The 12,406-nt window shown below is 40.3% G+C and overlaps 1 protein-coding gene across 1 annotated transcript; it reads right to left on the bottom strand.

The window, feature by feature from the left end:
- LOC103376268 (methylcrotonoyl-CoA carboxylase beta chain, mitochondrial) lies at window positions 1-12,005 on the bottom strand. The gene is made up of 12 exons (XM_008306648.1): window positions 11,951-12,005; window positions 8,508-8,672; window positions 7,736-7,932; window positions 7,331-7,509; window positions 7,133-7,213; window positions 6,013-6,191; window positions 5,720-5,927; window positions 5,498-5,589; window positions 4,158-4,314; window positions 3,756-3,878; window positions 1,972-2,202; window positions 1-1,861 (listed from the first exon to the last, which is right to left on the bottom strand). Exons 1-12 carry the CDS (start codon window positions 11,968-11,970, stop codon window positions 1,775-1,777), a joined length of 1,719 nt encoding a protein of 572 aa, XP_008304870.1. The 5' UTR covers window positions 11,971-12,005; the 3' UTR covers window positions 1-1,774.
- Window positions 12,006-12,406: the final 401 nt, after the last annotated feature.

Raw genomic sequence — 12,406 nt, 5'->3', positions numbered from 1 at the left:
TAGCACCAGAGATTCAGGGATTCCAGCTCGTTTTACAGGCAGTGGATCAAACTCTGACTTCACTCTGACCATCAGTGGAGTCCAGACTGAAGATGCAGCAGTTTATTACTGTCAGAGTGTCCATTACATCAACAGTCAGTGGGTGTTCACACAGTGAAAAAGCGTCGTACAAAAACCTCCCTCAGTCAGACTGAACAGAAACTGAACTGACTGATGCAGTTCACTGAACACACACACACACACACACACACACACACACACACACACACAGAGTTAAAAGTTCCTAATTCACTGTAATAATAACAGTAATAATCTCACTGATACACTGGTTTTCCAGTCCATCAGCATCTCAGGCATCATTCACAACATTTTCAGATCAGCTTGTATGCTGATGATATTGTAAAATATTGTTGAAAACACTCATCGTTCTATCATTCAGAAGTTAATGAGTGCTGATGTTGAAGCAGGTTTTCTGACTCTCAATCTTCTTTTATAGGTTCTACATTTTATCAGTGAAAACTGATGAAGTATTTTCACACACACACACACACATATGCCTGTTGCGCAACTTTCACCTTGTCTTTTGCACATAGAAATTTGAGTATACATTAAACAACAATATCTCAGAAGCATAAATCAATAAAATCTTGAACTTTTTACTGTTATTGTTCATCATGTCACTGATTCAGAATCTGGAATCGTGTAGAAGTAGATCCTCATTCGCACAGATTAACGCAATAAATGCAAATGCAAAAGACAACTAGTTCTATTTTCTGAACTGTATGAAGTTGTATATTACCATAATACAAAACAAAACACAGAATGATTTCAACATGAAATACTGAGGCACAAACATGATAACAGTTAATTCAGTTCAACTTTCAGAACTGATTGAGCATTCATGAAAAGTTGTACAGTCCACATTATTATTTTTTTAATTCATTTTTGTCAAGGGCTACAAGGTGGCTCAGTGGTTAGCACAGTCACTTCGCAGCTAGAGCATCCCGGTAAGGACACCTGGGATCCTTCTGTGTGGAGTTTGCATGTTCTCCCCGTGCAGCGTGGGTTCTCTCAGGGTTCTCCGGCTTCCTCCCACAAGTCCAAAAACATGTTGGGGTTAATTGGTGATTCTAAATTGTCCGTAGGTGTAAAGTGGTTGTCTGTATGTAAGTGCAGCCCTGCAATAGGGCTGTGTGTCCCAGGCCTTCATCCTGAGTCGGCTGGGATAGGCTCCAGCTGCCGTCCCCCCCCCAAATGAGGATTAAGTGGTGTATAGATAATGGATGGATGATTTAAGGCTGAAGTCCAAATGTTGCTTGTAGTAACAAATCTTTCCTGTATTGTAGCAGTAGATATCTGTCTGCTGGTCACGATGCAGTGAACCTTCAGGGTCCCGAGACTTCATGAAAAAGTGGCGTTGAAGAAAAAAACTTAATGACGTACAGTTGCAGGTTTTTCCAGGACTCTTTAGCATGTTTTGACTCAATGTCTACATGTACAGTACACAGTTATCCTTGTAAAAACATATAAACAGCAAAAAATGTCAGTAAATTGTATAAATACTTGATCTTTCCTGGTCTAAAAATCAGAGACCCTGAAGTTCCTGCTCAAGACATTGAAGATTAAATTATTACAAGTTTATACAAATCAGACCAAACTCAGAACTGCTCCCAGTCCAAGTCAAATTACTGTTGGTCCAATAGCAGCAGCAGTTTAAACTAAGTGACAGACATATGCTGTCGTCTCGGCGTGTCCAGAGACGGATAGAGAGCCACTATATACGGAGAAGTGCTGATTGCATTTTTCCTGTGGACAACTGATACTGCTGCTGTTTGATGATGTCCAGGGTGTCTCTGAGAACCTGCAGACGAAAAACAGACAAACATAAAAACTTTGCTAAGGACAACAGAGCACTCCCACACGTCCCCTAAGCCGCTCTGTAGCAGATGAAACAAACTGTTGTTATTTTACCTTCCTGGTGTCCTGAGGCAGAATGACTCCATCGTCCCACAGCCTGCCGGAGGAGAAGAAAGCTGAGCTCTCCTCCTTTAACCTCCTGTTCAGTTTCTCCTCCTGCTTCTCCTGCTCTTCCTCCTGCTCACTGTTATGGGGAAGCAGAGAGCCAGCGTGACCCGGAGCTGTCACTGACACTCTGGCGTTGGGCCACAGGAACAGAAAGTTCGGCTCAAATGCTCGTCCACACTGAAGAAACACAGGAAACAGGATTTAAAGGATTATAAACTTAACACTACACGAATGCAATATATGATTACTCTTTACAGCAGTAAGAACTGCATTTATATGTGAAATTTTTCTAGCACCGAGTTGGTGACTTTGAACAAATGCAGCCATATGGGACGATTTTAACAGCAAACTGCAAATTCCGGCGTGTGTTGGTGAAAAAAACAAGGGACTCGACGAGTGTCTATGAGCACTCAGATTTTTGTAGCCAAGTTTACGGTAGAGGATTTCCAGTGTGAACTTACACCAGCTCTTTTGCTTTTTTTTTTTTTTTTAAAGTTATTTTTTTGGCCTTTGTGCCTTTATTTGATAGGACAGTGGAAGAGAGACAGGAAAGTGGGGAGAGGACATGTGCGGGAAAGGGTCATGAGCGGGACTCGAACCCATGACCTCCGCATCGGGACTGTAGCCCTGTACATGGGACGCCAGCTCTACCAGGTGAGCTATAGCGGCGCCCCACACCAGCTCTTTTGCTTTGAGGAGAATTCAACGCAAAAGGATGCACTTTCTAAGGGTATCTCACATGAAGGTACTTTATGACTGGAGCAAAATAAGTGAACAAGTGTCACAGTAGAATTTGTTATTGTAGAAAATAGTCACACATTTGTGTCAGTAAATTAGAGGTCAGAGAGAAATTCTTCAGGAGTTGCATATGTCTATCATTTTTCTCTCACCCACAAACATACAGTTAAACATTTTCAAAATCTTTATTGCATGTGGACAAATCCTATTGTAGGAATCACAAGTTATGAAACTCACGTGCTCAGAATTTTTGGAACCATTACTGCAGCATCTGTAGCAGCAATATGAGCTTCCTAATTTGTGACTACAAGGTCGAATATAAATGTGAAGTCAAGGAGAAAATGTGTACATCTGTAAATCAGTATGGAGTGCTGCACACCTATGGAATATTTTCTCTCAAATACAATTTCTTTTTCTTCAAATGAAAGTGGAGCAAAAAAAAAAAAACACAGATACACATTAAACAGTAAAGATACTTGATCTGATCCTAAACTAAAAGAGAAGAAACAGCAGCCACAGTTACTTCTTTCTCATTTGCAGCATGATTTATAGAACATCACATCCTGTTTTTATTTTAAAAACCTTGCGTCTGGTAATTAATTCCTCACAATCTAATTGATAATTCCAATCACATGTTAATAAAAGCTCAGGCACCACAGGCTTGGACAAATGTGCGTCCTGAATTACGACACTTGTACATAACTAGCAGGAAAATTATTTACAGCAAGTCTACACTTTGATTAGACAAGATCATTCCCGTGGCAGAGAGGTTTTTTTTAGAAAGAATTACTTATACGTGGTTTTCCGCTGAAGTCATACTTCCGATGAAAGGTCATCGTGACTTTTCAAAATGAGCCCATTGCAGTGTGACAGAAGGACACATGTGTAATAGATTTCATGCTCTGTGACAGTTACACTTAATTTCTGCATTCAAGATGATTTTACCTTTAAAGTCTGAAAGGTAAAACACTAATGTTTACTGAGTCGCTTACCATAGCGTAGCTGTCGGCACCGTGGCAACCACCAATCACCACGGTGATTTTGGGGACGGAGGCACATGCCACTGCAGACATCATTGAACCCTGAGCCTTCAGACGGTTACTATTTATCTCTGCCTGAAAGAGACACACACACAGAATGGTAATTTGAAACAACAAAAGGTCATTCTGAGTCACGCTGATTAGGCATTAAGGCTTCAGAATTGAAAATTATTAATCCATAATGCTGAAGCTATGTGTTCTTGGAGACTCTAAAGTGTCCTTTAAGAAGAGTAAAATAAGTCAGCGGGACTGTTTTGTCAAGTTTTTCTCATTGCACAGCCTCAATACCCTGAGTTATCACATGTATTGACACAGACCAGAACAGCCTGTGTGTGTTTTACTGGGAGTGAAAACCTGTTTTGTGGCCAGTGTCAGAGCTGCTGTAGGTGCTGTGTTCTGGAGGAAGAGGAGGGGGACGTCTCTCTGGTCACACAACTGGACAAAATGGCTTCCTTTCAGTGCAGCCTGGTATGTCAGCTCTCCATTGTTGGCTACTATCCCCACCAGGTGGCTAACACAGCACATTGACACACACACACAAAAATAGCATATGCTGCTTCAGAAATGACACTGAATAATCATTCACACAGGAAGCACATTATACAAGTATTTTTTTTTCTTAAACTGAAATATTGAGAAGTTGGTGGCAAAATAGAATATTAGCTAATGATTTTTAAAAAATTGATTGGATAAACTGATTGGTTCATTACATCGCTGCAATACAAATACCTCAGACTGCCGTCACTACTGGCTAAAAGTCTGGTAGCTGCCAAGGGATCTGATTTACACATGTAAAAAAAAAAAAAAACGTTTAAGCAGAAAAGTTAACTGGTAACTGAAAGTAGTGGATAAAGAACTGTCAGAGGCTGTCACTTAAAATGATTTCTTCCCTACATCATCCACACAAAGTTGGTGTACATTTTGTAGGAGGCAGTGTCGCCAGACACTTTCAGTAGGAAGCAGTTTAAGTCTTGATGTCTTCTAACAACATTTAGCAACTTTTCATGCACTAAGCAGTATATTCATGAAGTCATTCTATCATATTAACGTTCTGCATAGGGACAGCAGACCTTCGAATAAAGAAGGTCTTCTGTTGTAAGACAACCAAGCAAGTATAAAACAAAGATTGAAATGCAGCCCATTAAGACTATTGTACCAGACTAGGACACTCATTTCATGGCAATATCCAGGCTGTTGTTCGGCATCACTAAAATCCTGATTTCATAAATGCAATGTCCATCCATCCATCATCTCCATCCATTATCTATACACCGTTTAATCCTCACTAGGGTCGCATGGGGGCTGGAGCCTATCCCAGCCGACTTAGGGCAAAGGCAAATGCAATTTCATATGACAAAATCAGCATATACTAAGTTAAAGACAATTGCTGTGCTGTGAATTCGGCTTCTCCGGCTTCCTCCTACAAGTCCAAAAACATGTTGAGGTTAATTGGTGATTCTAAATTGTCTGTAGGTATGAATGCGAGTGTGCTTGGCTGTCTCGAAGTGTAGCCCTGCGATGGACTGGCGTCCTGTCCAGGGTGTCCGCTGCCTTCACCCTAAGTCAGCTAGGATAGGCTCCAGACCCCCGCGACCCTAGTGAGGATTAAGGGGTGTATAGATAAAGGATGGATGGATGGATATCCCTTTGGGAGCTCTGTTCAAATGTCTATATGTGTGCTTGTGTTTTTTTACCCATGGATCTTTGCAAAGCCTGTGACGAGTGTGGTTCCATAACGAGCTTTGAACTCCTGGAAGCGGCTCCCGTCTGTCAGTCGACTGACGACCTGGACAGACAGAGATAAACAATGAGCTGCATGTTATTAATGCTGAAATGACGTAAGACAGCAATGACAGTAAATTACTAAATAAAACAGAGGTAATAGCTTTGTGTGATAGTGTTTTTGCATTCTGTACCAGTTTAACGTCCAGACTGTAGTTGTATTCCTTTGGAGCGAGCCCCACAAGCTCATCTGAACTATACAGCGTCTCCTCCTCTGCTTTCCTTTTCTCCGTCTCCTCTTCTTCCTCAGGCAATTTGAAGTTTAGTGTGGATATGATGTTTCTAGTGTAATCAAACGCCTCCTTCTCCTCCAAGGCAAAATGGTCCACACAGCCACTCACCCTGAAACAAGAAGAGAAACGGACACCTGACGATGCGAACCCACACGTCTGTTTCTATCTGGGGTTGGTTTGATTTATGGACGTACTCTGAATGAAGCGTGGCTCCTCCCAGTTCCTCTGGTGTCACTTCTTCTCCTGTAGCAGCTTTGACAAGTGGCGGTCCTCCTAAGAATATGGTTCCTATCCGGTGCACCATCACTGCCTCCTCCGCCATAGTTGGGATGTAAGCTCCACCCGCCGTGCACGAGCCACACACCACTGACACCTTCAGGACCATTCATTGTTTTCATATCAACACTGCATTTTTTTTTTTTTTTAAACTACAAGAGCTGTGATATTATCAAATCTAAATGCAGTTGTGTGACTTTTCTGTCTGGACATTTACTTTTAAGGTTGAAAGTAAAATTTTGATAATGTGGTACATAAAGCTGAAGCATCAAAAACTTGACAGAGAAGGAACAAAAGAATCCTGCACTCAGTCGTTTGTACTCACTTCATGAACAGACTTTGTTCTTTGGTACTTTTTCATCAAGTAAAGTTAATTTTACCAGATAAAAACCAACAGCAGGTCTGCTACACTTGCAGTTTGCTGTCCCAAAACATGGGTTGTGTGAATCCCTATGAAAATTTTTAATTAAATACAGTCATAACTCGATAATCCGACACTAAATGTAAAACCTTCTTTTATGTCGGATAGCAAGGCTGTTGGATTGTCAAGACAGAGGTCAAGATACAAGGAGGGCTTGATGCTTGAAGGGTAATTTGTTGTTAATATTTATTGTTTATAGTTGTTATAATAACTAGTGTATTGTCAGAACACTACGCATCGCTGGATTTCACACCTAATTGACTGGTGCTATTGTGCACGTTCCGGCCAATTCCACCCCATCAGAGTCACGACTGTGTGGGCTAATTTACCCTTGTATGCTCATATGTATTATTTGTACTTAAAACTCTATAACTTTTTTAATCCAACTTTTCATTCTACAACAATGAAACTGCAAAACAAAGTGAACAGACAGCAATGAAAATATGAGCAGGAAAACAGGCCTATTTAAATATGTAGCATTCACTACATATGTTTGTTTCACTGTGTACATATATTAACTGTTTTGATCTACTTTGTTTTCTTACATGGACTCAGAAGCAGTAACATGTACTTTATATTTATACAGTTACATTCCTGGCTTACTCATAATTCTTTACCTGGGGGATCTTCATGGCAGACATGATGGCTTCATTGTAGAACGTCCTTCCTCCCTGGTTCTTATCAGGAAAGATCTCTGACTGGACATTTAGACAAACACACACACACACAAAAAAAAAGCATTAGAAAGTATAGCTCAGCTAGCATTCAGATCCATCTGGCCTCAAATACATATTGAATCAGAGGTGTATGATAACCTGCAGCGGTAGGAAAGCCCCTCCTGAGTCGACCACGTAGACACAAGGCAGGCGGTTTTGGATAGCTATTTCCTGTGCTCGTAGCTGCTTTTTCACTGTAATTGGATATGCTGTGCCACCTTTCACTGTGGCATCATTGGCAATGAACACACACCAAAGGCCATTGATCCTCCCGATGCCTGGATGAACACACATACACAAAAACATACAGTACATGGGTCACACATAAACTATCACACTTGGAATGACACAAAATGAGAAATGAACTGATAATTGCCTGAAATAAACACACAAAAAAGAGGTAAACAGAGTAAATCAGAGGCAGTTAGCTGTAGTCAAACTGGTCAGATTACACAGTCTATAGTTAGTACCAAAGACACAGGATTGCAGCTAGCGGTTTCTGACCAGTCAAGCAGCCGGCTGATGGGATGTCGCCGTACGGAAGACCCAAACCGGCAAAAGGCGAAAGCTCCAAGAAGTCCTCATCATCCAACAGGAGTCGGAGCCGATCCCTGACCAGCAACTTCCTGTTTCTCTGAGTGTGTCTGGCTATGGCGTTCTTCCCTCCACCTTCCTTCAACTTCTCACTGAACTCTGTGTACCTAACAGAGAGAGAGGGAAATGTTCAGAGCTAAAGAATGGCATTCTCTGTGCTCCTCTATTTAGTGTGACTACAAGTGCAGCACAATAAACCCGAGGAGTGAATAATGTTTAATTAATGGGGCATGTTGATACACACACAAGGAGGGTGTTGTTACTCCAGATTGTATTTTGAGAATTTTTTTGTTATTATTCTGAACCCAAAAAAGTCAGAACAAAAGTAAACCATTTGCACCTACCAGATTCTATAAGAAAATAAAACATTCTGCGCTCCTTAACATGACTGACTCAGCTTAAACCAACAGTCATATGACAAAAATTACATCTTTTTTTTTTTTGCTGTTCTCATTTCTTTATTGATGCATTATACTTCATCATACATTGCATTGAAAAATATTTTTGAGTTCTCTCTACTCCTAGCCATGGTTGTGGTATTTCCACAAAGGTGCAGGACCTAATATTGCAGTGACCTGGTTAAATAAAGGCTAAATAAATGAAAATAAAAGACTAATCAAATAAGTCATACAGTAAGGACATTCTAACTGAGCGTATATAATTAAAGCTGAACAGAACCTACTTCTTACGGCAGGCGTTGCTGTTTCGGAGGTTTGCTTCAAACACACTTTGGTGGATGGGCTTGAGGGGCAGGTCCAACACTGGGAAGGCACTGGGCAGAGCTCTTCTCTTCCCTGCTGCAGAGCTCATACAGCGGACCGAACAATGCCAGTGCTGCTCAGCAAACCTGTACCACAAAATTTATACAAGAAACGCATGTTAGAGCTTGTTTGCGGCACGACAACAAACCTAGACGTGACAATCGTAGAAGAGAATGTGAAAATCTGGTATGTCTGTGGATTAGTATCAGCTCCAGTGGTGCATGATAACACTGTCGTATGTCCTGGATTTAATTAGTAGTACAGCATGTCTGTGAAGATTCTCAGTCATCCAGGTCATGGTTATTCTGGTAGATTAATTGTAATAAGTGGACTTGCTTGAGTTCCTTGAAGACGTTTCACCTCTCATCCAAGAGGCTTCATCAGTTCTGACTGATTAGCTGGGAGTTCCAGACACTTATATCCTAAAGGAACCATTAACACCTGAGTTTTGGTTTCAATTGGGGGTTTGTTGCTCCTCTCCCTCGTTATGGTAGTCGTTCCCCCTGCCACAAAGGGGTTCGTTAGGGTCTTTTGTGGCTAGGTGTGAATGCAGTTTCATCTTCCTGGGGAGAGATTTTAGGACTGAACTGTAAACAGGTGAAAGATGATGCCTCAGACCTCCACCTCTGTTGAGGGATGGTCTTTCCAGTTTGACATAGATGGCTTCTTTCACCCCTCTCTCAAACCATCTGTCCTCCCTGGTCAAAATCTGTACGTTGATGTCTTTGAATGCGTGTCCTTTGTCCTTAAGATGCAGGTGGACTGCTCAGTCCTGTCCTGAGCAGCTGGCTCTTCTGTGCTGAGCCATGCGCTTGTGAAGCAGTTGTTTTGTCTCCCCAATGTACAGGTGTTGGCATTTCTCGCTGCACTGGACTGCGTACACTCCATTGCTTTATTTGTGTCTCGGTGTCTTGTCCTTAGGGTGAACCAGTTTCTGTCTCAGGCTGTTGGTGGGTTTGAAGTGTACTGGAATGCTGTGTTTGTTGAAAATCCTCCTGAAACGTCTTCAAGGAATTCAAGCAAGTCCAGTTGCTACAATTATTCTACCAGAATAGTAGTACAGCATTAAAAGCTGTATTGTCATATTTTTGCTTTTCTTGTCACAGAAGTGTAAAGCCATAGAACTTAAAGGTTTCTGCAACAGTGCAGGAGTCCTCCATCCATGTATATCCAAATTACTAACCATATAATAGTCCTACCTATACATATGTCAATTAATAAGTACAATACTGCAGTAATTAACTATTCAAAGGGAAATCTTTCAGCCTCCACCAGTTCTTAAACCAAGCTGTTGACAGAGACGACGAGAAGATTTTGAAAAAGCATTAAAAAGGGCTGAAGTTTAGTTTGCTGCCGTTTGTAGTTGTCCTTCCTCCGAGTTTAATAAATACCTTCGGCATCAGAGAGCAGCACGATTCATATGAACGTCTCTGAAGACAGAGCCAGCTGCAATTACGCACAACAAAAGTACCTTCATTATTACTTAGAATTATAAATTAACCCAAGAAGTAAATAGGAGCCATCCTGTTCAGGATCTAATGGACAGTCACACTGTGTACCTTCCTTCACCTCAGTGAGGTGAGCTGTCAAAATTTATCAGCTGCAGTTGAATCACTGATACATAGCAGCCATTTTCAGACTGAGTCCTGAGGTCAATCACAGCTGTCGGGATATTTTTATCTTAGTCTTCATAAAGTAGTAGTCATATTAACATCACACACAGATAGAATTTTCTGTGTGTAGAAATTCCAAAAAAAAAAAAAAAATAGGCTATTAATTCTTTTGGTAAGTCTGACAATATTGCTGTAAGTTTAGATTCATTATCTTAGTTATTACTATGTATTAAACACCACTTGATGTATTGTCCAGTCTCTCGTGAAAGACAAATATTGTGTGCATGATGAAGTCAGCAATGTTTCATATCCTACATCTAAAAAAAGTTTTTTTTTGGTTGTTATTACACAAAGACCAAGAGCTGTGAGACAAAGCTGAAGCGAGAGATACTGCCTGAAAATCAAATCAAATCTATGAATAAACTTATAGTTTCAAGAATAGATACTCTTCAAGTGAAAAAAACTGCTGTGGGTTCTTTAGGTTAAAATTGCACACAGTTGTCCTCAAATGTATTCATACTCTCCCATTAAAGAAGGAAATAAACAGCTGTCACTGAAATAAGTTGAAATTGACAAAAAGTAATAATAAATAAAAAGTTAAGGAAAATCAGGACATTGCTTTTGAATTGTGGTTGAACAGAAATATATTTTTCTTAAAAAAACAACAACAACAAAACAATCAAACAAGCATGATGGGACCACTAACATTTTGTTGAGCATCCCTTTGAGCCAATCACTGCAATCAAGTGTTTTCTGTAACTCTCAATCAGACTTCTGCACCTGTTGACAGGTGTTTGGATTTTGGCCCACTGCTCATCAGCAAAGTGCTCTAATTTGTCTGGGACAGTTTTGTTTGTTTTTATAAATTATTCTTTTCTACCACAATTCAAAAGCAAAGTCTGATTTCACTAAAGTATAATTTAGCAAATTTTTATTTATTATTACTTTTTTCAGTTTCTAGTTAATTGAGTGACTACTGTGAATTTTGCCTTTTCTTTAATGGAAGGGTATGAATACATTTGAGGACAACTGTGGTTGTTAGTATTAGTTAAGGCACAAGACGTACACAAATGAAATGAATCACAAGTGGGAATGCTCCAGCTTCTTCAGAGTGACATGGGGCTATTTAAATAGTTGAACTGAGATATCCTGCTGTGAAAATGTCACCAATACAGATCAGCTATATTTTAGCTTTTTGTTTATTAAATGACTTGGTGGTATTGGTAGTTTTAGAATGTGAATAATATCTGAACCACTGAGTGAGAATAACAGCTCAGTTAGCTAAACTTACAAAATAACTTTACGTTGCTGACCTGTTGTAATTCCTTTTTACAGACCTCTGCAAGTGGGATCACGACTGAAAACTACGGATTAAAGCAAACCGATGTTTAGTTTGCAGTTTTGGCTGAATCTTTTCCAATCTTTTCGTACCTGTAAGGCGACATTTCACCTACATAATGGCCTAAACGTACCGTTAAAAACAGTCCCGTGTGCATAAACAGCCCTGGAGTAACTCACCTTATAACCGTATGGTGGCTACACGTCAGCTACTATCTATCGTCTCGTAAGGAAGAATTTTGCTTATGTTTTTCCTGTTTAAACAAACGAAAACGTTGTAATGAATATTTATTTAATGGAATATAGCGACCTATATTAGCTGTACCCCTAAGTGTGCCAAAGGTCGAGAGGTGCGGCTGCACTGGTGACAAACTGCAGGTAAATGAACGGTTAGTGCATGGAAAATGTACTACCTGGTGATGCAGCGGTGCATGTCTGTTGTGTCCACTGCACTACGGCCAATCACAACCAAAAACAGCAAAAACTGGTGATGGTCCTTTTGATTAACTTAACCCCAGAACAGAGTTAGTACCATAGTAGCCCAGTGAACGTTCTTCTTCTTCTTCTTCTTCTTCTTTTTCTTCTTCTTCTTCTTCCTGTTGCTGGCTGGTAGCTCGTCAGCTCCGCACTGTACTGCCCCCTGCAGGAGAGGACAGTGAAAGGCAGCTGGACGTTATTGTTTTCATAATTTAAAAAAAAAAATCTTTATTTAGAAACGATAATAAATACAATCGAAACCATATCAAAAGTACAATACAAAAATCTAATTAAGCATTGTCTGTACTATATGGAGAAATAGGTCTGAGGCATCATTATTCCATGGATTGGATGAACTAACAGAAAACCACAACAACAGAAAACAAAGAAAA

This window comes from Stegastes partitus, unplaced genomic scaffold (assembly GCF_000690725.1).
Source record: "Stegastes partitus isolate 25-593 unplaced genomic scaffold, Stegastes_partitus-1.0.2 Scaffold3749, whole genome shotgun sequence".
NCBI lineage: Eukaryota > Metazoa > Chordata > Actinopteri > Pomacentridae > Stegastes > Stegastes partitus.
This window is presented reverse-complemented; position numbering and strand designations above follow the sequence as displayed.

What these genes read in the sequence shown, in the direction of transcription:
- LOC103376268 (XM_008306648.1), bottom strand. Translation starts at nt 11,970, where the DNA reads ATGCACCGCTGCATCACCAG. An exon ending in GGGCTTTCCTACCGCTGCAG is followed by an intron (nt 7,214 to 7,330) that starts GTTATCATACAC and finishes CTAAATGTCCAG; the next exon opens with TCAGAGATCTTTCCTGATAA. An exon ending in CTGCCATGAAGATCCCCCAG is followed by an intron (nt 6,192 to 7,132) that starts GTAAAGAATTAT and finishes ATGGTCCTGAAG; the next exon opens with GTGTCAGTGGTGTGTGGCTC.